The 27,950-nt window shown below is 45.1% G+C and overlaps 1 protein-coding gene across 2 annotated transcripts in view; it reads right to left on the minus strand.

The window, feature by feature from the left end:
• NT5DC3 (5'-nucleotidase domain containing 3) overlaps window positions 1-26,472 on the minus strand; it is a 95,320-nt gene extending 68,848 nt beyond the window's left edge. The window contains exons 1-4 of one of the 2 annotated variants that reach the window (XM_075344718.1): window positions 26,208-26,472; window positions 20,544-20,728; window positions 11,740-11,814; window positions 5,115-5,170 (exon numbers count right to left, since the gene is read on the minus strand). In XM_075344718.1, the coding sequence (XP_075200833.1) occupies window positions 5,115-5,170; window positions 11,740-11,814; window positions 20,544-20,728; window positions 26,208-26,400 (509 nt within the window). In that variant the 5' untranslated portion in view covers window positions 26,401-26,472. Of the gene's footprint in view, window positions 1-5,114; window positions 5,171-11,739; window positions 11,815-20,543; window positions 20,729-26,201 lie in introns of both variants that reach the window. The other variant, XM_075344717.1, reaches the window with a different exon arrangement.
• Window positions 26,473-27,950: the final 1,478 nt, after the last annotated feature.

The following is a 27,950-nucleotide window of genomic DNA, read 5'->3' on the forward strand; positions in this document are numbered from 1 at the left end:
CCCCTCCCCTTCTGGGTGTTTGCAAAAGGATGAAATTTACGGACACAGTGCAGAGCTATTTTGTTAGTGACTGCAAAGTGATCCTTATGTCTAAAGTGTCACCAGGGACAGCTGCCATAGTTCTCCAATGTATACTGTGCCCATATACTGTGCCCCCATATTCCTGTGCCCTCAGGAGAAACTGCCGAAACACCAGGCTGACAAGAGAAGCTGCCTGCCGGGATCGGAGGTAGAGCTGACATGCGGCGAGAAGGGAGTGATCTGCAGCCTGGGCCCAGCACTGCACTACAGATATCATGCCGCAATCACCTCAGACCTCCACACCCGGCACCCTCTCTTGTCAGCGATCACAACACAGAGCAGTGAAGAGCTTCCAGAACTGGAGGCCCGAGGTGAGCACACGTAGTTAAGGAGTGATCGCAGTGCAACTTCCACAGCACACCAGGATCAGTTGAGAAGGGGTGGGGGAATTGCAAAGGTTGTTGGGGGCGGTGATTGCAACAGGACTTCCACATCACACCAGGATCAGTTAGGGTGGGATCACCGCTGCCCGCCACCAGTACTCACTCCATCCCGCACCTCCTCCTGTGAGCCTAGTGTCATCAACTCCTGCTGTCACATCTCAACTAGCGCTGAGTACAGGGCGCTTGACAGGGGGAAAGTGCAGCACATAGCATATGCTGTGGGTTTCACAGAGGTGGCGACCGTCTCCTCCCAGAGCTGTGCTCTGGACAGCCCAGGGAATGTGTCCAGATCACAGCAGGGAGCAGACAGTGCAGGAGATAGTCCAGCTCCGACCCCATCATCTCTTATGCACAGGGGCTGTTGTATTTGAGGTAACTGTCGTTACACACAGCAAATCCAAGATGGCAGTGCCCAGTATTCAAGTAAAAATAGAAATAAAAACTAAAAACAATTAATTTAATATTAAAAAATAATTCATTCCATAAATCACTTAATACAAAAATTAAACAAAAAAAAAAAAAAAAAAAAAAAAAAAAAACAAACAAACCACGGCCCCTTACCTTTAACTAGAATTGATGGAAGAAAAATAAGGGCAGATTTATTATCAGGGACAAAAATTGACCTAAAAAACAGGTTACATTTATCATATACCAATTTTTTCATTCCCCAGTGTAATATATGGCAGTACTATTGTCTTTTTGGTTACACACCATTTTAAAGTTGATTGAATAAAGTTATAGTTTTATTGGGATATAATCTTTGTTAAAAAGTATTCCTGGATCCCTATTTCACCACAGTGTGTCACCTAAAAACCCCTTAACGACTTATGATGTGCTAGAAAGGGTGCTTTACACGCTGAGACATAGCTAGCGATGTCGAGCGCGATAGCACCCGCCCAGTCGTTCGTGCGACATTTGGTGCTCGCTGCCGTAGCGAACATTATCGCTACAGCAGCGTCACACTCACATACCTTGTCAGCGATGTCGCCGTGACCGTCGAACAATCCCTCCCTCAAGGGGGAGGTGCGTTCGGCCGGCCAATAGCAGAAGGAGGGGCAGAGATGAGAGGGACGCAACATCCCGCCCACCTCCTTCCTTCCGCATTGCCGGTTGACGCAGGTAAGGAGATGTTAGTCGTTCCTGCGGTGTCACACATAGCGATGTGTGGTGCCGCAGGAACGACGAACAGGATCGTACCTGTGGCAGCAGCGATATTAAGGAAAGGAGCGACGTGTCAACGATCGCCGTTTTTGAACGATTTTGCGATCGTTGCTCATTGGTGTCACACGCTGTGATGTCGCAGCGTGTAAAGTACCCTTAACGTCATCTCCCTGACTTTTAAAAGGTTACAACTCTAAGAAAAAAAGTCATGAACCAAGCAAAAAAAATAAATAAATAAATAAAATTATATAAAATATATATATATATATATATATATATATATTTTGTTCAAAATTTCTGAATTTTCTGCACCACTTAAATAATAGCAAGACTAGAATGTTTGTCGCGCGCGCACACACACACTTTAAAATGCATGTATGGCCTCATGCTCTGAGATGTGTACACTCAAACTAATCTTTTCATCTATCCTGGTTTCTTCTATTGGCAGCACAGATTTAACCCTTTCCTTCCTGTTATACCAATTACGCCACTGCAGGCCTGCAACAGCTAATTCATTATTGTTCTGTGGTTGCGGCTATACAACCCAACCAGGTGAGCAAATTATCCCATTGTACTGTTACCACGCTGGTAAGACCCTATTGCACTTGTCTTTTTCCAGACCTGTCAATATGATTCTCCTCATCAATACGATTGATTGAGCTATATAGAATAATACCACAGTATTGCTATATTTATATATATATATATATATATATATATATATATATATATATATATATATATATATATATATATATATATATATATATATATATATATATATATATATATATATATATATATATATATATATATATATATGTATATATATAAAATTATTATTATTATTATTATTATTATTAATAGAAAAATCATCAGGTCTACTTTGCTGTCCTGCATCAGGCTGGGTTTCAAGTGAGCTCATTAATGACATGCACGGAGGTATTCAGAACCCCAGATGTCATAGCAACCCAAGGAAGACCTGCAATCGCATCACAGATGCACTGATGGCACATAGAAAGGCGTGCCTCCATGCCGAGACGCTGTTAATGCAGCTCTGAGTTTGCAACACACCGCTACCTGCTGTCTATGTGGCAGCTGACAATGTGAGCCCGCGCCATACACCAGTACATGCACATCAAATGTTGGTAAGGAGTTAAAATCCAAAATTCATGATCCTTACTTGCCAAGACACCCATTACGTTGTAACTAGAAAGCAACAGAAACTGGTGAATTCTAAATTTGTACCTCTGGCTTTATAAAACGCTCAAAAAAAACAAAAAAAAAAATAAATATGAAATATATATATATTTTTTTTTCCTTAAATAATTATCATCGGAGAGGGTTGTGGGAATCGCACTCAACAATTGGAATCTCATCTTGAACTTTGCACGAGGTTTTCTTAGGATTGGACCCTTTAGGATGGCATTAGGGGCAGTCTAACTATTTTTTATTTACGAAAAAGGAAAAAAAAAAAAGTGCCCAGACGATTGTATGCTTCCAAGGTCCAAAAGCATGGTTGGTAGAGTTTGGTGTGGAGAAACTTGTGTTTAAAATTCTAGATTTGGGTAGTCACTCCAAACATCAGCGATGAACTGGAATGTCAATTTTGACATTGGCCTTCTAATTCTCCATCAGTTCCTGGGTTCACAAGACACCTTGCAAAATCTTGCAATAAACCTTAGGCCGGGACCACACGGGGATTACTGTGATCCCCTCGCATGACACTCTGCTCACGCTGGCAGTACAGCAGAGCCAAGTGTCATGCGAGTGTCCCTGCGACTGAGGTCCGATCATGCGATCGGACCAAAGTTGCGGAGGGGTGGGCCGGCTCTGAGGAGGGACGAGAGGGATTTATCTCCCCCTCTCCTCCGTAGCCGGCTATTGCCATTCTCTCATTGGGAGAGCGTGGGGTGACAGCTACTGCAGCGGGTCCCCTACAGCTCCACCTAACAATTACATTTGATCTGACTGAAGTATCTTATTGAGTCAGGAACCAAATTTAACGCATGTGTTTATGTGTGTATTTATGGTTTTGCACTAGTCACCTGGGTTGGTGGTGGATACCCCTTGGCTAGAGATAGGAACAGGGAGGGACAGCCACCCGGAACGGGGAGTGTCTTGTAACTTAGGACACCCTCCGTCGTCAGGAAGGGTCAACAAAGGTTATGAGATCAGTAATTTGACGACTCTGAATATCTATCTATCGCTATCCTTTTCACGCTGAAACTATCTCACTGGCACTGTTTTGTCCTTTGTGTATTTTTTTTAGAGAGACACTGTTTGTCATATTTTTATATTTTTCTAAATAAAATTAAATATATTTTTAGAGGTATTGCTTCTTCTGTAGTCGTATGTCTATTGCCATTCTCACCCTGCACTAGCGGAAAACCGGTGTACTGCGAGTGCAGTGCAATTTTTCTCTCGTCCCATAGAATAGAATGGGTGTGAGAGAAAAGAGTCTCGCATTACACCTGCAGCATGCTGCGATTGTTTTCTCGGTCCGATTAGGGCTGAGAAAATAATCACTCATGTGCGCTGACACAAAGGCTAATATCGGTCCAAGTGGAATGCGATTTTTTTAATCACACTCCACTCGCATCGATTTTCATGCCGTGTGTCGGCCTTACCAGACAAGTGCAGGGGTTTATCAGGAGTTGAACAAAGAGTTTAGAAGAAATCACTCCTGAGTTTAGAAGATGAAACAGTGACCCGAAAAGAGGAAAAGAAAAACCCCAGACGTGAATAAGTCATAATTGCTAGTAAGACCTCGGATCTAAAAGCATTCAGAAAAGAGCACTGATTTAATTGCTGACAAGACTCATAATGGCTTCTAGACTTGGTCCCCAGAAAGCTTTACTCTGCTGATTAGGAGATGATGATATCATTGAGCAAGTCTGTTATGCCACACACTGCCATTTCCACTGAAGTTCGTAAGAGTTTATTTGGCAATCTTATTCACTTAGCTAGGTATGTGTAATCTTAAAGAAAAAGAGGAGCAGCTTAGTCTAATCTAATTGCTAGCATCATATACTGGAGAACACTAATATTTGGGTTAGAAGAGTTTGTGTGAATACTTTTATGCCCAAAGAAAGAAAAGTATTCTAGGAGTGATATTTTTCTGGTTTGCCAATAAATGTAATTGCAAGCTCCTTGTTCCGACAGGTATACAACCCCGATTTGGTTAGAACAGAAAACTGCAAAAACTGCCACAGAAAATTGGTGGGAAACTTTTCCAAGTGTTTTTTTTTTTTCTGCAGCAAAAACTGAACAAAGAAAAAAGTTTTGTTACACTACCAGCAAAGCAAAGTGAAGGAGATTTCAGAGATCACACACACACACACACACACACACACACACATTGGGTCCCCCCCCATCATGCCGCATTTTTCATTTTTCCTGCTGACAATTGAGTGTTTGTGGTAGGTTCTCAGCAGCAAAAGACAAACATGTACACAAACTGAATGCATAATCATTGATTATACTCACCGATACACTGTTCCTAGCTGGATGTAATGGAAGGAATCAATCTTCATTAACAGTGCCTTTAATAAAAAGAGAAAATAAAGATGAAATCTATAGAAATACCTTTACATTGTGTACTTTATGAAGAAACATGGTTGGGTATTGGTGGCAAAAGTAGTAGGGAGAATAAACTCTTAAAAGAAATACTCAAATTCCTCCAAAATGCATTTTTAACAGTGTTAGTGTCTTAAAATATAGTTATCAATTTCGTATTGCCCAGTTTTCAGCACCACCTCCGTCCTCTTTGGAATCATGTAGGAGCGCTTCTTGGCTTCTTTGTTGGCTCACATAGGGGGTTGCTGTGTGGGGTGGTGCTACTTTCACTACAAGGTGTGCAAAATTATTAGACAAATGAGTATTTTGATCACATGATACTTTTTATACCTGTTGTCCTACTCCACGCTGTATAGGCTTGAGAGTCAACTACCAATTAAGTAAATTAGGTGATGTGCATCTCTGTAATGAGGAGGGGTGTGGTGTAATGACATCAACACCCTATATAAGGGGTGCTTAATTATTAGGCAACTTCCTTTCCTTTGGCAAAATGGGTCAGAAGAGAGATTTGACGGGCTCTGAAAAGTCCAAAATTGGGAGATGTCTTGCAGAGGGATGCAGCAGTCTTGAAATTTCCAAACTGTTGAAGCCTGATCACCGAACAATCAAGCGTTTCATGGCAAATAGCCAACAGGGTCGCAAGAAGCGTGTTGGGCAAAAAAAGATGCAAAATAACGGCCCATGAATTGAGGAAAATCAAGAGTGAAGCTGCCAAGATGCCATTTGTCAGCAGTTTTGGCCATATTTCAGAGCTGCAACGCTACTGGAGTATCAAAAACCACAAGGTGTGCAATACTCAGGGACATAGACAAGGTAAGGAAGGCTGAAAAACAACCACCTTTGAACAAGAAACATAAGATAGAACGTCAAGACTGGGCCAAGAAATAACTTAAGACTGATTTTTCAAAGGTTTTATGGACTGATGAAATGAGAGTGACTCTTGATGGGCCAGAAGGATGGGCCAGAGGCTGGATCAGTAAAGGGCAGAGAGCTCCACTCCGACTCAGACGCCAGCAAGGTGGAGGTGGGGTATTGGTATGGGCTGGTATCAGGGCCGGATTATGGGCGGGGCAGGAGGGGCTTCAGCCCTGGGGCCCCCACCAAAAGAGCTTCCAAGGGGGCCCCCCCCCAACACCAGGGCTATACTTGCCACCCGTCAGCAATTTTTTTTTTTTTCATCACACCCTCTCCCCCTCCGTAAAGACAATCTAAATCAGCTGTGTTTTCGCAGGGGGGGGGGGGGGGGAGCACCTACATTTATTTTGCATCTGCGTCTCTAAGACGCAAAAACAAACTGCGGGCGCAGGACGCTGATTGACCCCGGAAGTATGACCCCGGAAGTACCAGCGCCTGTACTTCCGGGGTCAGAGGTGTGCCTGCTCCCTGCGGCGTCCAATGCTGACGTCACAGCAGGACGCCGCAGCCGCGGAGGAGAAGACCCACGCCGCGGACAAGAAGACCGACACCGTGGCCACGGAGGAGAAGACCGACGCCGCGGCCAGGAGAGGAGACTCACCGGAGCAGGAGGATGGCCGCGGCACCGGATCAGCAGCAGGAGGATGGCGGCCTATACCGGAGCAGCAGGAGGATGGCATCAGAGCAGGTAAGGGCAGAGCTGAAGAAAGATGTGTGGTGTGATGCAGAGCTGTGTGTGTGTGTGTGAAGCAGAGCTGAAGAAAGATGTGTGGTGTGAAGCAGAGCTGTGTGTGTGTGTGTGTGTGTGTGTGTGTGTGTGTGTGTAGCAAAGCTGTGTGAGAGTGTGTGTGAAGCAGAGCTGTGTGTGTGAGTGTGTATATATGAATCAGAGCAGTCTGTGCGGCACCCCAGAACTATATGGGTCCCCCAGAGCGCTAAGCCACCCATCCCAGTAATGTGTACGCCACCAGATCTGTTTGCCCCTCCAGTAACGTCTATGCCCCCCGCCCCTCGTGTGTGTGTGTGTGTGTGTGTGAAGCAGAGCTGTGTGTGTGTGTGTGTGTGTGTGTGTAGCAGAGCTGTGTGTGTGTGTGTGTGTGTGTGTGTGAGAAGCAGAGCTGTGTGTGAAGCAGAGCTGTGTGTGTGTGAGAAGCAGAGCTGTGTGTGAAGCAGAGCTGTGTGTGTGTGTGTGTGTGTGTGTGTGTGAAGCAGAGCTGAAGAAAGATGTGTGGTGTGAAGCAGAGCTGTGTGTGAAGCAGAGGTGTGTGTGTGTGTGTGTGTGTGTGTGTGTGTGTGTGTGTGTGTGTGTGAAGCAGAGCTGAAGAAAGATGTGTGGTGTGAAGCAGAGCTGTGTGCGTGTGGTGTGAAGCAGAGCTGTGTGTGTGTGGTGTGAAGCAGAGCTGTGTGTGAAGCAGAGCTGTGTGTGAAGCAGAGCTGTGTGTGTGTGTGTGTGTGTGTGTGTGTGTGTGTGTGTGTGTGTGTGTGTGTGTGAAGCAGAGCTAAAGAAAGATGTGTGGTGTGAAGCAGAGCTGTGTGTGTGTGTGTGTGTGTGTGTGTGTGTGGTGTGAAGCAGAGCTGTGTGTGTGAAGCAGAGCTGTGTGTGTGCGTGTGTGTGTGTGTGTGTGTGTGAAGCAGAGCTGTGTGTGAAGCAGAGCTGTGTGTGTGTGTGTGTGTGTGTGTGTGTGTGTGAAGCAGAGCTGAAGAAAGATGTGTGGTGTGAAGCAGAGCTGTGTGTGTGTGTGTGTGTGTGTAGCAAAGCTGTGTGAGAGTGTGTGTGAAGCAGAGCTGTGTGTGTGAGTGTGTATATATGAATCAGAGCAGTCTGTGCGGCACCCCAGAACTATATGGGTCCCCCAGAGCGCTAAGCCACCCATCCCAGTAATGTGTACGCCACCAGATCTGTTTGCCACTCCAGTAACGTCTATGCCCCCCCTCCAGTAACGTCTATGCCCCCCCTCCAGTAACGTCTATGCCCCCCGCCCCTCCTGTAATGTATATATTGTAGGCCCCAGCCCCTCCTGTGATGTATATATAGCAGTGCTGTGTCAGTGTGCATGGTGTGCAGTCATGTCAGTTAGTGATGGCCATCATGCAACACAGCCACATGTCCTGGAGGAGCTGGAAACAAGCGGTGGAGGTGAGTGATGCTGCTTGCGACTTCTCCATATTAACACCTGTAATGCGTCTGTGTCTGCATGTGTGTCAGTGTATATGACTGTGCATATATTTGTCTGTTTAAATGTATTTTTGTGAATTTGTCTTCAAATATGTATGTGTACGTATGCCTGTATGTGTATGTGCGTGTCTGCGTGTGGATGGGGCCCACTGAGACTCAACCGAGGACCACACAAACCTGGAGCCGACCCTGGCTGCCTTAACATTGGGATCAATTAAAAATATGTGAGTAACTCTTTCTGTGTATAAGTGACGGCTGTGAGTGATCCTGGACTGTGTCTGCATTGTACTGTGTGTATAAGTGACTGCTGTGAGTGATCCTGGACTGTGTCTGCATTGTACTGTGTGTATAAGTGACGGCTGTGAGTGATCCTGGACTGTGTCTGCATTGTACTGTGTGTACAAGTGACTGCTGTGAGTGATCCTGGACTGTATCTGTATTGTACTGTGTGTATAAGTGACGGCTGTGAGTGATCCTGGACTGTATCTGTATGTATGTATGTATGTATGTATGTATGTATGTATGTATGTATGTATGTATGTATGTATGTATGTATAAGTGACGGCTGTGAGTGATCCTGGACTGTATCTGTATTGTACTGTGTGTATAAGTGACGGCTGTGAGTGATCCTGGACTGTATATGTATGTATGTATGTATGTATGTATGTATGTATGTATGTATGTATGTATGTATGTATGTATGTATAAGTGACTGCTGTGAGTGATCCTGGACTGTATCTGTATGTATGTATGTATGTATGTATGTATAAGTGATGGCTGTGAGTGATCATGGACTGTATCTGTATTGTACTGTGTGTATAAGTGACTGCTGTGAGAGTGATCCTGGACTGTGTCTGTATTGTACTGTGTGTATAAGTGACGGCTGTGAGTGATCCTGGACTGTGTCTGTATTGTACTGTGTGTATAAGTGACTGCTGTGAGTGATCCTGGACTGTATCTGTATTGTACTGTGTGTATGTATGTATGTATGTATGTATGTATGTATGTATGTATGTATGTATGTATGTATGTATAAGTGACGGCTGTGAGTGATCCTGGACTGTGTCTGTATTGTACTGTGTGTATAAGTGACGGCTGTGAGTGATCCTGGACTGTGTCTGTATTGTACTGTGTGTATAAGTGACTGCTGTGAGTGATCCTGGACTGTATATGTATGTATGTATGTATGTATGTATGTATCTATGTATGTATGTATAAGTGATGGCTGTGAGTGATCCTGGACTGTATCTGTATTGTACTGTGTGTATAAGTGACGGCTGTGAGTGATCCTGGACTGTATCTGTATTGTACTGTGTGTATAAGTGATGGCTGTGAGTGATCCTGGACTGTATCTGTATTGTACTGTGTGTATAAGTGACTGCTGTGAGAGTGATCCTGGACTGTATCTGTATTGTACTGTGTGTATAAGTGACGGCTGTGAGTGATCCTGGACTGTATCTGTATTGTACTGTGTGTATAAGTGACGGCTGTGAGTGATCCTGGACTGTATCTGTATTGTACTGTGTGTATAAGTGACGGCTGTGAGTAATCCTGGACTGTGTCTGTATTGTACTGTGTGTATAAGTGACTGCTGCGAATGATCCTGGACTGTATCTGTATTGTAGTACTGTAAATCTGAATGTGACAGAACAATAGGATAAGATAAATGTTCATTGGATTTATATCTAAATGCTACAGTTCGTGCTCTACTGTTATGGCTAAAAATGTTAACGTTTATGGGGCCCCCCCACCAGATTTTCTGCCCAGGGGCCCCCCACCAACCTTAATCCGGCCCTGGCTGGTATCAAAGATGAACTTGTGGGACCTTTTCGGGTTGAGGATGGAGTGAAGCTCAACTCCCAGACCTACTGCCAGTTTCTGGAAGACAACTTCAAGCAGTGGTTCAAGAAGAAGCCGGTATCGTTCAAGAAAAACATGATTTTCATGCAGGACAATGCTCCATCACATGCATCCAACTACTCCACAGCGTGGCTGGCCTGTAAGGCTACGTGCGCGCTAGGCGTTTGAGCGTTTTTGTTCAGAAAACTGCATGACTTTGCTTCACCAGCAAAGTTTATGAGTTTTCATTTTTGCTGTCTGCACACAGCGGTTTGTTTGGTTTTTTTAGCTGCGTTTTTGTGGTGCCCACAAAAACGCAGCATGTCAATTATTCCTGCGTTTTTCACCCGTTGAGTTCAATGAGATGTTTAAAAACGTAATCAAAAACGCAAATTGCAAATATAGCTGCGCTTCTATGAATAAAGACGCAGCTATAAACGCAAGGGGTGGGTAGTACAGTGACATGTACAGAAAGAAGATTCCTTCTGTTGGTAAACACAGAAGAGTGAATCCTTCCGATACCGCCACCGCTGCTTCCACCTCCCGTCCTGCGCCATGGCCGGGTAGGAGGTGGAAGCAGATGCAAAATAAAAAAAAAAAAAAAAACAAAAAGAGATATGATATCATTATATATATATATATATATATATATATATATATATATATATTACACATACACACTTATCTGTCTGCAGACTCCCGGGACATGTCCAATGGCTGCAGGACCTGCCGGTGATCAGCTGATGCTGTCACCTGACCGCATCAGCTGATCGTATAAGTCCAGCGGTGAGTTCGGCTTAAATTATCAGCTGATGGCGTCAGGTGACCGCATCATCTGATTACCGCCGGGTCCTGCAGCGATCGGATGGGAGTCTGCACAGAGGTGTGTTTTTTGTTTTTTTTTTTTCTACTAATGCATCAGCTGTTTGTATAAACGCCGTTTATACAAACAGCTGATGTGTCATGTGAGTCACATCCTTGAACCTGACACATCATCTGATCGCTTTGCCTTTTTTCTGGCAAACTGATCAGATACTGGATCCGGATTGGACATATATATTTATATATGTAAAAAAGAATTTTTAATGATAAAAAATAACAAAAAAAGAAGTGCAGGTTTGTTTTACTATACAAGCAAAAAACGTTCACAAAAAGTGAACGAAAGGTGTATTAAAAAAAAAAAAAATATATATATATATACACATGGAATGACTAAAATGTCACTTGACCGTGCAAAGAATGCGGCCCAAGTTTGAGACCCCTGCTTTACATTGTGAAAAGGAGTTCCAGCCCACACAAATCAGTGTGATCTGACTAGTCTAGTTTGAAGTCATGTGATCCAGAAGGAGATGAGTGCAGAGCTGGAAACCTCAGGAAGACCGCAATTGGCAAGTATTTTATTGCACCTACAATACATTACATACATTTTTAGCAAAGATTAGGAAGTGTTTTATGCAATATAATCATAGATCTTTAAATATATCAGTGCATATGTCTCCATGATACTATATTTCTCAGCTTACAAATACTCAAAAGTTACTACATGAAAGTGGCCTAACAGTCAAGAATCTTGCCACTTTTATCAGCACCATTTGAAATACTAACCTTATGAACATCGTAGTGAAGACCCCGAATTGCAAAGTTAGGATCATACTCATATCTTCTCAATTCATTTGGATACTATAAGAAAAGGGATAACATTAAACAGTAAAAATTAAAATCATATATAATTTGTCATCTGATAGACGCCAACCCATTACTAATAACAAGGCTTGAAGCCAGCTGGAAATTCACAGTTGACATCAACCTCATGCATTACCCAGGTTGCCACCATACCAGAACAGGAAGAGCCAGGTACAATGCCAGATTTGGCACATATAATAGATGCGCCACCTCTGGGGTGACTGCGGGCTGCTATTTTTAGGCTGGGAAGAGCCAAATAACCATTGCCCTCTGCACCCTAAAAATATTAGCCCCCCAGTTGTCTGCTGTCCCTTGGCTGGTTTTGAAAAAAATAGGGGGGAGGGGGCTACACTGTTTGCCTTCTTAATTATTTGTTCAAGTAATGTTTTGTTTTTCTTTTTCCAGAATGTGATCCCATCTATTGTTTAAACCAGCCACGAGACGGCTGAGGGTTGCAGCCTGCAGCTGCTGTACCTGTGCTGGTTATGAAAAGTAGGGGAAGGGGAAGGGGAGGGTTTAAAGTTAACCAAAGTTATTTTTATCTAAAATTAGTCATTAATTCTGATTAAATAGCTGTACAAGCTCTCTCTTTTACACACCCCAAAATACAAATAAAAAAAAAAAAAAAAAAAGTTACACAGAATTGTGAGTGAAACCATAGGAAATAATGGGTAGCATCCGTGTGAAGAAAGAAAAAAAAAAAAAAGCCTACTTTCTTTCCAGATTTGATAGTTATGAAGCTTATATTGACCTTAACGGGATTTCTAAGGAATGTAATAAGACAAACTAGAAACAAGACTTAACTAAACAAACTTTATTCTTTCCCTTCACCTCATTCTTAAAATATGTAACAGCCACTCAAATCCATCCTTGAAAGAAAGAAGGCAGCACATTTTAAATACTCTCCCAGAGAAAAATATCAGGCTCAGTGCAATGTGCTAGTTCTAACATAGCATCTGGATGTAAAGCCCATATGGGGGGGAGGGGGAGAATGTAACAATTTTGCACCAGGAACTATTTTTGCCCACTTAACAAAAAAGACAGTGTCAATGCATGTGTCTGGCAGACTGGTGCTGCTAATGTGACTGACCCATACATTAAGGCTATGTGCGCATGTTGCGTAAAAACATGCAGTTACGCTGCGCTTTGTAGCGCAGCGTAACTGCATGCGTCCTGCGGCCCCTGCACAGTCTATGGAGATTGTGCAGGGGCCGTGCGCACGTGGCGTCTAAGAGCGCAGCGCTTCGGCTACTGCCGAAGCGCTGCGCAAAAAGAAGTGACATGTCACTTCTTTCCTGCGCTTTGCCGGCAGCTCCTGCTCTGTCTATGGCAGGAGCTGCAGGCAGAGCGCATGGAATCGGCGCTCACTACGGACATTTCTGCAGCGATCTAAAGCGCACATGTGCTCTTCAGATCGCTGCAGAAATATCTGCAGGGCTAGTACGCAACGTGCGCACATAGCCTTACAGTTACCTAAACCCTCTGGCCCACATTCATCAACATCACCACTTTTCTAGAAGGTCTTGATGATGAAGGGTTGTGTAGGAGTCAAGACTCCTCATTAGACGCCCTTCCCCGTTATGCATGTCTGCAACTTGAAAAATTAGGCTGCTTTCACACTACGTTTTGTTTTTTTTTTTGTTTGTTTTTTTTTAACATGCGTCATGAACTTTTTTTTAACGCAAAAACGGATCCAGTGCAAATGCGTTTTCATTTCAATGCATTTGCAATGGATTCGTGTCAACATGCGTTCACCTGCGTTTGCGTGCGTTATAGTGAGGATCCAGCGACTTGCAGTTTTTTAACTTTTTTCAAAAACGCTACTTGTAGCGTTTTTGAGCTGCGTCCAAATACTGTTTTTCACTAGATCCTGACTATACTGCACGCAAACGCATGTGAACGCTGGCATGCTGATAGACAGGATCCTGCTTGCTCTACTGAGCATGCCCAGAAACCAGCCTGGAGTGATCAGTCTCTCTCCCCCTCCCACTCTCCCCCGCCTGAGAGCGGTGGACGCTCGTAACCAAGGTAAATATCGGGTAACCAAGCAAAGCACTTTGCTTAGTTACCCGATGTTTACCTTGGTTACCAGCGTCCGCAGCTGTCAGATGCCGGCTCCCAATCTATCACGCTCAGTTCCCCTCACTCCCGATTACATGACTTCAATGCCCGCCCATAAACTTCAAGTGACAGGATCCTGCAAAATAACACATGCGTTTGCATGCGTTTTTCTTTGTAAAAATGTAAAAACAGGATCCACTTTTACAGCAAAAAAAAAAAAAAAAAAAAAAAAAAAGCGTAGTGTGAAAGCAGCCGTAGAAAGCTACAACCTTCTTTAGCGCTCAGCTTAATACTTGTATTTGCAGAAGGGAAAGAAGGTATTTGTACTTTCCTCGGTCTCTAAACTCTTAGGCCCAGTGCCCACGCTGTAGTTTTGATGCGTATTTTCAAAAATCTGCAGCAAAATCTGCAAGTCCATTGTGAAGCCAACAAAGTCTATAATTCAGAAGTGCTGTGCCCACTTTGCTTATTTTTCCATTTAGAAAGCTTTTTTTTTTTTTTTTTTTTAAATATTTTACATCGGAGGTAAATAATAAAAAAGAAAGATTCAGTGCAAAGGTGTGTCCTTACCTTATGCTATGTGCAATTTATATGAAAGGGTTTACATCATATCCACTGGATCTACCTAAAGCATCTGTATCTCCCAATGACTTGAAACAGTAACTGAACTTTACAATATATTTTTTATATTTGGCAAGCACTCTGCCTGCAGAGCAGGGGGTCCATGTCCCAAGGATTGCGCAACAGACAAAAACAAACAAAAAAAAAAAATAATATAGTACAGCTCCATCCTGAGCATCAATGTAGTGGATTATACATTCAATAGAAAGCATAATTATATATAATATATACTCCACTTTATATGCACGGTCAAGAGGGAGCTGTGTACACCCGCCTGCTGAGCAGTGCAATCAATGTTAAAAGTCGATGAGGGTATGCATGGGGCTCTCAGGACCCACCCACCCCAAATATGAAAATACATCATGAAAGTTTAGTAACTAGTCTCCCCCTCCCAACCACCCAAATCAAACCCCACAGTTAAAGTAATAGACCTAGTGGTAAACATAGGACAGACTACGTAAACTAGGAGAGCAAGAATGATTGTAGACAACTGTGCATGTATAAACAGCAATACCGGTAACAAGCACTATTATGACTATTATGGAAAGGGGGAAAACTGCAACAAAATGTGATGTGTAAATATGTGAATCATTAAAACCAGATACATTCCATTCACTGATCTAGTACATGACCTTCTCAGTGTTATCAGATTCCTAAAAAAAAAAAAAAAAAAAAATAAGTATGTGTCACAAGGTTTTTGCTACCACATCTGAGAGCAGCATAAGGCAGGGGCCCAGATTCCAGAATTGTGTCACTTACTGCACCCCTTGCGGTCATTTTGGTACAGTAACTGTTTTATCTGCTGAAGATCCACCAGTTCTCTGAAGGTTTCCTCTGTAAAACGCCAACCACATCACTGATTGACAGCTTTGTGTACACTATACATGGGCTGTAAGTCTGGACTCTGTTCAATGGTGTGCTTTTCAAAAACTGTGCATAACTGTTGTTGACCGCACTTTTGCGCACACAAAAGAAAAATAAAATAATGGATTCCGCCACAGCACAGGCCAGACAGGTGGTCAATGTGACTCCATCTGCCTCATTACTGTTTTTGTCCCCCCCCACCACACACACAGATTTAGGGTATGTGCGCACGTTGCTTTTTTGCTGCTTTTTCTTCTGCGCTGTTTAATGCCAAAATGGATGTGTTCTTCTATTCAAGCAAAGTCTATGGGAATTTGGGTTTCTTGTTCACACTATTGTTGTTCAAAATGCAGCCTTTTTGTGGCAGAACTTTGGTCAAAAACTCAGCTTTGCAGTGCAAAACCCAAATGGCAAAAACAATTGACATGTTGCTTCTTTGAAAAGCTGAGTTTTTGACCAAAGTTCTGCCACAAAAAGGCAGCATTTTGAACAACAGTGTGAACAAGAAACCCAAATTCCCATAGACTTTGCTTGAATAGAAGAACACATCCATTTTGGCATTAAACAGCGCAGAAGAAAAAGCAGCAAAAAAGCAGGTAAAAAGCAGGTAAAAAGCAACGTGCGCACATACCCTTACATGGATGTAAGCGCTCAGCGTAGAGAGCAAGGTAAATGTGAGCTGAGCTGTACTGCAATCTTTGGGAGGCAGAATAAACAAATCAACAGCATTTGAAGAATTGTTTTTATTCGTTTATTTTTTATGCCGTTCGACCAGCAATATAAGTGATATGGCGGCTTTATACCTCAGATCAGTACAATTACAGCAATACCAGGATTATATAGGCTTTTAGTTTTGGCTAATATCACACTACACTAAAAATGTTTTGGTTTTTTTTTGCATCTCATAATTTTGAAGGCTATAGTTTTGATTTTTCTATTGACAGAGGTGTGAGGGCTTGGGTTTTTTTGCCAGAAAAAGTTGAATCTTTTATTGGTATCATGTTCGCCACATAATATTTTTCAATCGCTTTCTAGTCCGCTTTTTAGTAAACAAGAAGAAACAGGACAATTTTTTTTTTCTTTTAACAACTTTTGTGTCATAAAAGTGAGAAGACAGCTTTATCAGTAAGAAAATATATATTTTTACTTTTGTTGTAAGTTTTGCTGCTTTTACACCTTAAAATCAGTTGTATAGAAGTTATTATTAAAAATTGTTTTGGTGTTGCCGTATTCTGAGAGCTACAACGTTTTCCCCCACAAAGGGAGCTCTATGTCCGCTTCTTTTTTGTGGGGCAAGATTACCGTATGTTTTCAGCTATAGCAATTTTATGGACGACTTTTTGATTACGCTTTCTTCCACTTTATTTGTCCGCTCAATGACAGTCTTTGCCATGTTTTTTATTTTATTTTTTTGGGGTGGTCACTGAAGGGATTAAGTAGTGCGACAGCTTAGATTGAGCTGTTCCAGAAGCAGCAATACTAAAAGGTGTACTTTGTTTTTTACAGAAATATATCAATTGGTTTAAAATATTTCTTTATTTTCAGGATTTATTGTTTTATATAATTTTTACAAATTTTTTGTTTTAATTAGTCCTCATATTGGTCATTAACTTTTACTATTATGATTGCTGGAATTATGTATTGCCATGCACAAGCATTGCAATACATTATATCTGTGAGTGTGCCACTGACAGAAGCCTCGTAGACCATGCTCCTGGCATGGTCTAACAGGTTTGCCATAGTTGGCTGACCTGGAATTTGTCATTTGACCTCTGGTTACCATGGCAACAATCAGGCCTGCTTGATCATGTCAAGAGGGTCTCGATTGGGTGGGATAGGTCATCCCTGGCTATGATAGCCGCAGCTCGGTTACTAGTTAAAAGGGAACCTGTCAGGTGCAATATGCACCCATAGCCACGAGCAGTACTGAGTGCATATTGCTAATCCCTGCCTAAGGGGGGCTTTGCACACTACGACATCGCAGGTGCGACGTCGGTGGGGTCAAATCGAAAGTGACGCACATCCGGCGTCGCAGTCGATATCGTAGTGTGCAAATCCTTTTTGATACGATTAACGAGCGCAAAAGCATCGTTATCGTATCATCGGTGTAGGGTCCGACATTTCCATAATGCCGGTGCAGCGACCGGTACGATGTTCCTTGTTCCTGCGGCAGCACACATCGCTGTGTATGAAGCCGCAGGAGCGAGGAACATCTCCTACCTGCATCCCGGCTGCAATGCGGAAGGAAGGAGGTGGGTGGGATGTTTACATCCTGCTCATCTCCGCCCCTCCGCTGCTATTGGCCGCCTGCCGTGTGACGTCGCATGACCCGCCCCCTTAGGAAGGAGGCGGATCGCCAGCCAGAGAGACGTCGCAGGGCAGGTGAGTGCATGTGAAGCTGGCGTAGCGATAATGTTCGCTACGCCAGCAATCACAAGATATCACTGCTGCGACGGGGACTATCGCGCTCGTAATCATTAGCTTGCGATGTCGCAGCGTGCAAAGTACCCCTAACAGTCCCTGTATACACTAGCATAGATAAAGAAATCTTTAGAAATACTATCTTATGCTAATGAGCGTGGGGGACTAGTCCCAAGGGCGTTCTATCCGCCTATTTAGAATGTTAGCACACTCACAGGGGTCTCCTAACATGCTATTCAATTCAGCATCACCAGCTGTGCTGTGCGTACCTGTATTTGCTGTGATCGCCGTTCTGAATGCCGGGTAGTTCCTGTCATGCGCAGTATGAAGCCTGGTGTACGTGTCCCGGCTTCATAAAGGTCTAGAGCGCATGACTGGAGTGCTGGGGCATTCAGAAGCGTGTTGAGAGTGAACACAGGGACGCGCAGCACCGCTGGTAACACCCTGTGGGTGTACTAACATGCTAATAGAGGAATCTAATCGGGGGAATATAATGACCAGGGGTTAGTCCCTGTCCTCATTAGCATATGGTAAAAGATCTTTAGAAATCCTTTTTCTAAAGATCTCTTTATCTATGCTGGTGTATACAGGGACGGTTAGGCAGGGATTAGCAATATGCACCCAGAACTGCTCGTGGTACTGGGTGCATATTACACCTGACAGGTTCACTTTAAGCCGAGCTCCTGCCAGCGATCGTGTGGGTACGGCCACTGTGCTCGTATCAGCGCCATGATGTACGTTTATGCCATTATGCTGGAACTGCTTCCCGACCATGATGTAAACTCAAAAATTGAGAAGGTGTTAAAAAAAAAATAAAAATAAAAATAAATATAATTAATGCTGATGTAAGGCTATGTGCGCACTGGGAAATGGAATTTTCTTGAGAAAATTCCGCATGCTCTCAAAGATTACCGCACCAGCGGTAAAAAATACGCACCCGAAAACCGCATGCGGTTTGCCGCGGTATTGTTCGCGTATTGCCGCGTGCGGGTTGGGATGTGCATTATTGCATTCAATGCAATAAAGCACATTGGAAAAAAAAAAAAAAAGTCATTTAATTCTGAGATAGTAGATAGACAGATCGCTGCATTTCCCACGGTCGGCAGTGAGTTCACATTACCGGCCGTGGGAAATGACCGATAATTACCTCTGCTGTCTGCTGCATTCATTCAGCGCTGTGTCTGTGACAGTCGTGGCTGGATGTAAGCAGCGCAGGACCTGTGGATTACGCCGGAGCTTTGTTTGGGGGGGGTTAATAGAAGGGTGAACGAGGCTTGTTTGTTTTATTTAAAATAAATGATTTTTCGGTGTCTGTTTTATTCACTTTACTTATGGGTTGATCATGTCAGCTGTCTCATAGACGCTGCCATAATCAAGCCTGGAGTTAATGGCGGTGATCCACCACCATTAACCCTTTGTATTACCCTGACTGCCACTGCTACACAGCGGCAGGAAGAGCCGAGGACACGCCGGTGCTGCCGCATAATGGATGAGACAGTCCCGGGGCAGCTGCGGCTGATATTCTCGGCTGCGGGAGGTGGGAGTGAGGCGGGGGACATTAACCCTGCCCCTCGCCCTCCCCAGCCTGAGAATACCGGGCGCCGCTGTGTGCTTACCTCGGCTGGACGGTAAATATACAGCGGAGCCCACGTTCTTTGTTTTCTATATTTCCGTTTTCTTTCTATGTATGTATGTATGTATGTATGTATGTATGTATGTATGTATGTATGTATGTATGTATGTATGTATGTATGTATGTATGTATGTATGTATGTATGTATGTATGTATGTGTGTGTTTACTCTCTGCTCCGCTTCCTCTTCCTGTAATGACATCACTTCCCTGCAAAACCGCAGACAGGCGATGTACATTACCGGAGGTGAACCGCGAAATACCGCAGGGAATAACGCAGGAAAACGCAGTGAACCGCACAGAATTTGCTGCCTGCGTTATTCCCTGCGGGATTTCACGATTACATTGAAGTCAAAGGGAGTGAAATCCCGCAGCGACGTGCGGAAAAGAATTGACATGCAATTGTTTTTGCTGCGGGAATCCCGCAGCAAAACATGCAGCTATCAAATTCCGCCTAGTGCGCACAGGATTTTTTTTGCCCATAGGTTTTGCTGGTGATTCACTGCAGAGATGTTATGAACATTTTCTGCAGCGAAACATGCAGCAAATCCGCGGCAAAATCCGGTAAGTGCGCACAGGGCCTAAAGCAAAGTAGACATAGGAAATTCTACATCTTAACTCTGTGTGGTATTACCATCTGGTTTAAGGGCATGACAACTAAAAGTTTGAAAATTACTAATTTTTCACCAAATTTCTGGTGTCAGAAATTAAAAATGTGGCATTACTATGGAGGGCAAAATTGACTTGTCACTAAAAGGTTGCCCCTACTTGGATAATCCCTCCTCATTCCCCCGTAAAAAAAAAAAAAAAAAAAAAAACCACACACACAACTTATACTCGACTCTGGTGCGGTCGCGGTTCTAGAGGGGTCTGAAGCAGTGTCCCTGGGCCAGATGTGACACTAAGGGCCAAGTCAGCGCAGCGCTCATATCCTGGTCAAATGTCCGAAGGCGGGGAGAAGCAAAATCGGTGCCAATTGACACGAGCCCAACGAGCAGTGTCACATGGGCCCCGGAAACACTGCTCCAGTAGTAGACATCCCCTTTAAATGCCATATGACCACAGCCTAAATAATAAATGATATTAAACACTTATCTTTACAGGAACAGATTACATTTAAAGACTTACCCTATGCTCGTTAATCAGAAGATCGCGTGCGGTGTTGAAAATCAGAGTGTGAAGGTCTTTTGAGTAGAAGGCTAAAGTATAATCGTAATCAAAGCCATAAATTTCAATGTTTTCTAGGCTCATTTCATTGTTGGAAAATATAGCACTAGGATTCAACATGGTCGTTGAAATAGACGGAATAATCTCTGCAAAAGAAGGGGGAAAAAAAAAAAAGAAAGAAATTTATATACACGTAACAGACACAATCTCATGTCAAATCAAATTGCCAGGAACCAAGAAGCTCGGTGGTGCCCTCCAAGTAGCTACAACTGAGCCACTGATTACAAACTCCTTATCTCACAAAACTTTAAAAAAAAAAAAAAAAAGTGAACACTACATTGTTTTTTTTTATTGGAAAAAAAATTAATCATTTTTATCCAGAACACACATACACATGCCGGCGGCTTATTATTCCATCTCGTATTCACTGCTTTCCCCGCCCACCGGCGCATATGATTGGTTGCAGTGAGACAGCTGTCACTCAGCATGGGGGCGCGTCTGCCTGCAACCAATCACAGCTGCCGGTGGGCGTGTCTATGTAGTGAAGTAAAATAAATAAACAAAAAAAAAAAAACCCTCCTTCACCACTTTATTAAACTCCCCAAACACCCCTCCAGGTTCGGCGTAATCCTCACGAGGTCCCACGACACATCCAGCTCTGCTACATGAAGCTGACAGGAGCGGCCGTAGTACACCGCCGCTCCTGTCAGCTCCACACAGCAACTAAAGTGAGTCGCACTGTCAGCGGAGACGTCACTCAGGTTACCTGCGGCCACAGGTCTCGGGTGGAGGACTTGAGCTGGCCCCGGGTAACCTGAGTGACAGCATCGGTGATTGACTGCAGTGAGCCGTGCACTCAGGAGATTTGCGGTCTCCGGTGACTCCTTCACCTGTGATCACAAATCAAGCCGCTGCACACGCACAGAGCCGCGCGATCACAATGAAGTCGGGTGAAGTTCATCCAAGTTCATTCTGATCACGCGGCTCAGTCTCACAGCCAGCCATGCTCTTTTTGACAGTGCGGTCCCACTCGACTCTGCTGCAAGTCTATGGGGTTGCTGCAGAGCCGAGTGGTACCGCACTGTCAAAAATGTGCGTTCTGGATGCTTTTCCCATGGCAGGGCAAGCATCCAGAACGCATGAATTCTGCAGGAATTCTGCAGTAAACAATGCGTCTCAGAATGCAGCTTTTCGGCTGCGTTCTGAGACGCACATGCAGTGACTTACATGCTGCGGGATAGAACGCAACGTGGGCACATAGCCTAACAACCATCAGAACCCTGGAAGTAAAGTCCATTGAAAGATGATCTGCATATCTGAGCAAAATCTAAAGAACAGACAAGATAAGAGGACACTGAACCTGATAATGGACTGAGCTGTGGTGAACCTGCCTGGGAGGATATCGAGAGGAGCATATATTCAGTGTAGAGTCCATGCACACATCCTACAAAGTGTATGGCCTAAAATAAAAAAAAAAAAAAAAAAAAGAGTCTACACCATCTCGGGGAGCTCCCAAAGTCATAAAGACAACTTTACATGGAAAAATCCAGTAGATGTCAGTCTGGACTCACTACGATTGACCCCATGATTTAGACTTCATAAGAAGCCCCGAAAAAACACAGACTGACTAAACCAATCACTATAATGAGGGAGACATTGTCAATTTGTACTTGCCTGGTCTCTGGACACAAAAGTGTAGTCACTAGAGAGGAGCGGACCTTGGAAGGCAGAGTTGGTCGGGTTCGGATCGGAACCTCATTGTAAGTCAATGACTGGGTAGTTTGGCTCTCCGCCCACATACAGCCGGCCATAGACAGAGCGCCTCCGGGGGGAGGGTGTGGTTTTTACCCCCCAGTGAGAGCCATTCAGAGCCTCCAAGCGGCTCACACTAGGCTGATCACAGAGCATACCCAAGCACACCTATGCTTGATCAAGTGGCTAGCATACGTACAGCACATGAACCCAGACACCGATTTTTTTTTTCCCAAAGTCAGTGTTCGGTTATAGTTTGCATTCGCTCTTCTCTAGAGGCCAACCCTGTTATGTTTGGGACGTCTTATGGACGCACCGATGGGAGTCTCGAATGCAGAGTCAAACCTTTTGGAGAGGCATCTCTCCTAGAAAGAAACCTTACAACAACATCTGCAAGGAGTTTCTATGTTCTCCCCGTGTTTGTCTGTTTTCCTCCAGGTACTACAGTTTTCTCCCACACCCCAAAGACATACAGATAGGGAATGTAGATTGTGAGCCCCAATGGGGACAGTGATGATCACACCTGTAAAGTGCTGTGGACTTAATCTCGCTATATAAAGCGAGAAAAAAAAAAAAAATAATAATAATATACGAGAAGAATATTAGGCTCTGCTCACATCAAGTAATGTCCCTTTCAAATGGGATCCTATTCCAGTGTCCTGCTGTATGCCTAATGGGATTTGTTACATCTAAGGTTAAGTTCACATGTCATGTATTCATCTATTAGAACGGATGCATTGGGAAACGGATTTCTGCCAGATCAGTTTTTTTTGGATCCCTTAACGGATTGCTATTTAGCCATCCATTGCACTTGCATTTGTAACAGATCCGATCTTTTCTTAATGGATTCGGTGTCCATAGACTCCACATGTTAAAAACGGATCCAGCCGACATGTATAAAAACAGACAAAAAGTTGTGTTTGCACAACTTGTTTTGCAAATGGATCTCTAACGGATCCATGATAACAGCTGATTACAGGACATGTGAACCCAGCCTAACATTGCAGATATATATTGGCAAACCTCCAGATATACCTCACTGTAGGACTGAGGACCCTTTTACACATCAGTTTTTTTTTTTGCCATCAGTCACAATCAGTCGAATTTTGAAACAAAAAAAACGTATCTGGCGACTGATGCCTCTGGATCTGTTTTTTTTTCTCATTGACTTGTATTAGCGATGGCCTCAAGTTTCATCTGTCGTTCGACGGATCCGTCAAAAAATGTTTATCCGTCAGACGGAGACAACGGCCACAGTAACATACATTTCTTGTATGTCGAAAAAACGGACAGCGATGGATATGTCGCCATCCATTGTTTGGTAGAATGGAAGCCTATACACGCAGGATGCGTTGTAATCCGTCAAATGACGGAATCAGGCGACGGATTCCAATTTTTTATTTTTTTTTTTTAACTGAGCAAGCTCCGATTTATTATTTCATTCCCCCAGTCAGATCCGTCAAAAAACGGATCCGTCGCAGTTTAGCCACAATCTGCAACAGATCCGTTTAGAAAACAGATTGTGACTGATGGCAAAAAAAAACAAAAAAAAACTGATGTGTGAAAGGGGCCTAACTAGGCAAAGCACTTTGCTTGGTTACCCGATATGTACCCTGGTTACGGGTGCAGGGAGCCAGAGAGAGCATGCGCAGTGAAAATCCTAAGAATTCCGCTGCTCAAAAAAACGTAACATGCTGCGTTCCTGCCGCTCGGCGGAAGCAACGCAGCGTCGCCCAGCGGAAGCAACACAGGTCCTTTTGGCACAACCCGTCATCCATACAAGTCTATGGGAAACAGCGGAATCCGTTAACAGATTCCGCTGTTTTCCAAAAGGGCGGATTGTGACGGAAGGAAAAAAACGCAAGTGTGAAAGTACCCCGTTCCTTCTCCCTCTGTACATGTGCAGCAATGTTGCATCCTGGTTTTCTGGACTCCTGCAGTGCTTTACTGCTGAGCTGATGAATCTTGGTACAGCACTGTATAAGGCTCTGATCACACTGCATAATGGGATAATGATTAGGAACGTTACACTACATAATGACAGATTTCTCGCTGGAACCCCAAGTATTCCAGTCCCATCTGTTAGAGAAACAGTACTATATATAGTGGAGAGGAAAGAGACCAGCGTATGATGGAGTATTATGGATCTGTGAACGCAAGTGTATTCATGACTACATATTGTATACAACAATCTTTACGTCTATTACACCTCAAACAGTAACTGGATTTTATTTCATAGATCAATAGGATTTGTGAGTATAAGCAACCTTGTAACACATCTTATTAGAGAAACCTGCTTTCTCCTCTTACGCTGATCATTCATTCTCAAATTTCTTAAGTCAATGGCAAATATCTGCGTTCAGCATCCATAGACTTTCCAGACAGGAGAGGACAATTGGTGCTCAAGAAGTTCTATGGAGAACAGTAATGATGTCAGATGAATCAGCAGTAAAGTGTCTTCCTCCAGCCTATCTCTCCATACAATCTTATGAGCACCAACTGCCATCTCCTATCTCAGTAATGGGAAATGCTATCCTCACTGAACACAGATTTTACCCATGAATTAAGAATGAAAGATCAATTCCAGGAGATTAGACTAAAGCCTGTTCATGGAGTCTCTGGTCCAAAGAGAATACTACAGCTTGGACCACATCTGTCTAAAGATCTCTTGCTATGATTTCCCATAGGGGACCTGCCGTGTCAGAAGACATACACCAAACAGATCTATAGGGCCCCAGCTGCTGGGCGTTTACCATAGGAGCGTCCCTTAGGCATTTGCTTGGTTGGTATGTGTTTACTACCTTTTTCTATGGTGCCATTTCCTATACAGTGAGAGTGTTTACATATCATATCCTTTGATGCACACATACATAAACCTGTGGCCTGCAGTACCATTCTGTGCCATCTGGCAGGCACTACTGTGGGGGGCACAGCGTGGCTGGTACTGAAACAGGAGGAATATGGGGAAGTACAGATTCTGTTTTAAGTCTCCAGCCCCTCTGTGACTGTAGACTTGTGAATCCTCACATTGCGCACACTGCATGCTGTAAGGATTCTCCAGTGCCAGACGTGACTGTATGTGATTTGCATATATGCGGTCACATGCCCACTAGACTGTATCCTGCCCCCTCAATGTAAGTGTACTGTGCGAGGCCAGATACAGTCTAGTGGGAATGTGGCTGGAAGTATGGAAATCTCATACTTGTGGTCATGTTCCCATAACCCCAATAATGGAGAGAGCGGTGCCCATCTTGTCCACTCCGCTGTGGCACAAGGAAGCAGGCCAATGCCTTGGGTAGGACTGTGTAAGTCAGGGTCTCCATGGCAGGTTTTGTAGTTATAACGAGGGGGACAGGACGGCATGTAGCACTATTTTTCATGTCAAATACCGTGGTGAATGGTGCCCATCGGTCATCAGGTGCCACGCATCCAGTTTACATGTCTGATCTGTAACTATGTATCACGGTACTTTATTGCTTTACATCATTCCCTATTGACAATTGGGGGTCCAGCCACTGAGACCCCACAATCTCTACAAGGACATCAGAGCTGAGCAAGCTGTAACACTGCCCATGAAGTGCCAGAAGCACACCAACCTGCCCACGTAACACCATCTGTGGCACTTCTTATGGTGATCGATGGGTCCGAGGTGCAGACATCACCAGATATACCCATGTCACGTCTGCTGTGCAGAAACTTCCTCCAAGTCACCACTGACACATGGCAGAGGGCACATCTGTCACTAGGAGCACTGGCATTACTGCTCCATCCCTGAGCGCCAGTGTGGAAGCACTCAGGGCCCCACTGGTGTCTCCAGGGCACGACCCCCACCCGCCATGTCACTCTGCCCGGGCACACAGCACTCACTCTCACCGTTGATGCCCCTCCTCGCCTCGCTGTAGTGCGCACTCAGATACCTCCTCATGTCGCCGTCCTCCGGGCCGCTGGAGGAGAGGTGCCGCAGCCAGCCATGCCGGCCCCTGAGCGGAGGCCCCGGGCTCCCTGCCACCCTCCTACCCAGGGCCAGCCGGCAGCAGCCTCCGAGAAATGCCCGAGCAGGAGCCATGTCTGTGCTGCTGGTGAGGAGAGCGGCGCCTCTATATAGGAGGCCGGCCACTTCCTAGTGACGACACTGAGGAGAAGGCGGCCCGGGGAAGCCGGCAGGGGGGCGTATGGCACCTGTGAGGGCAGGCAGCGGGTCATAGCCCTGGTATATAGAGGGCAGGCAGCGGGTGATAGCACAGCCCTGGCGGTATGAGAGCAGTCAGTGTATCATATAGCACAGCCCTGGTGGTATGAGGGCAGTCAGCGGGTGATAGCACAGCCCTGGTGGTATGAGAGCAGTCAGTGTATCATATAGCACAGCCCTGGTAGTATGAGGGCAGTCAGCGGGTGAGAGCACAGCCCTGGTGGTATGAGAGCAGTCAGTGTATCATATAGCACAGCCCTGGTAGTATGAGGGCAGTCAGCGGGTGAGAGCACAGCCCTGGTGGTATGAGGGCAGTCAGCGGGTGAGAGCACAGCCCACCAGGGCAGTCAGCGGGTGAGAGCACAGCCCTGGTGGTATGAGGGCAGTCAGCGGGTGATGGCACAGCCCTGGTGGTATGAGGGCAGTCAGCGGGTGATGGCACAGCCCTGGTAGTATGAGGGCAGTCAGTGTATCATATAGCACAGCCCTGGTGGTATGAGGGCAGTCAGCGGGTGATGGCACAGCCCTGGTAGTATGAGGGCAGTCAGTGTATCATATAGCACAGCCCTGGTGGTATGAGGGCAGTCAGCGGGTGATGGCACAGCCCTGGTAGTATGAGGGCAGTCAGCGGGTGATGGCACAGCCCTGGTAGTATGAGGGCAGTCAGCGGGTGAGAGCACAGCCCTGGTGGTATGAGGGCAGTCAGCGGGTGAGAGCACAGCCCTGGTGGTATGAGGGCAGTCAGCGGGTGAGAGCACAGCCCTGGTGGTATGAGAGCAGTCAGCGGGTGAGAGCACAGCCCTGGTAGTATGAGGGCAGTCAGCGGGTGAGAGCACAGCCCTGGTGGTATGAGGGCAGTCAGTGGGTGAGAGCACAGCCCTGGTGGTATGAGGGCAGTCAGCGGGTGATGGCACAGCCCTGGTAGTATGAGGGCAGTCAGTGTATCATATAGCACAGCCCTGGTGGTATGAGGGCAGTCAGCGGGTGAGAGCACAGCCCTGGTTTATAGAGGACAGTCAGCGGGTGATAGCACAGCCCTGGTGGTATGAGAGTAGTCAGTGTATCATATAGCACAGCCCTGGTGGTATGAGGGCAGTCAGCGTGTGATAGCACAGCCCTGATGGCATGAGGGCAGTCAGCGGGTGATAGTATACCGCCCTGAGAGGGGCTCGGCCGCTCCGCTGCTCAGGCCAAGCCGCTCGAGGTCCGGGCTCGGGTTGTCGGTGGCACGAGCGCCTCCGGACCGGGGGGCCACGTCGCTCTGTTAAGGGGAGGCAGTGGGGTGGTGGTGTGGGACGAGGTCCGCAGCCGGGGGGCGCGTTGTCGTCGGACGGGTCGTGACGCCACCCACGGGTCGTGGTGACGGGATGCACCACCGCTGCGACTGGAGTGAAGGGGGCTACCGGGATCGGTGTTGCAGCCGCAGC

This window comes from Anomaloglossus baeobatrachus, chromosome 4 (genome assembly GCF_048569485.1).
Source record: "Anomaloglossus baeobatrachus isolate aAnoBae1 chromosome 4, aAnoBae1.hap1, whole genome shotgun sequence".
Classification (NCBI taxonomy): Eukaryota; Metazoa; Chordata; class Amphibia; order Anura; family Aromobatidae; genus Anomaloglossus; species Anomaloglossus baeobatrachus.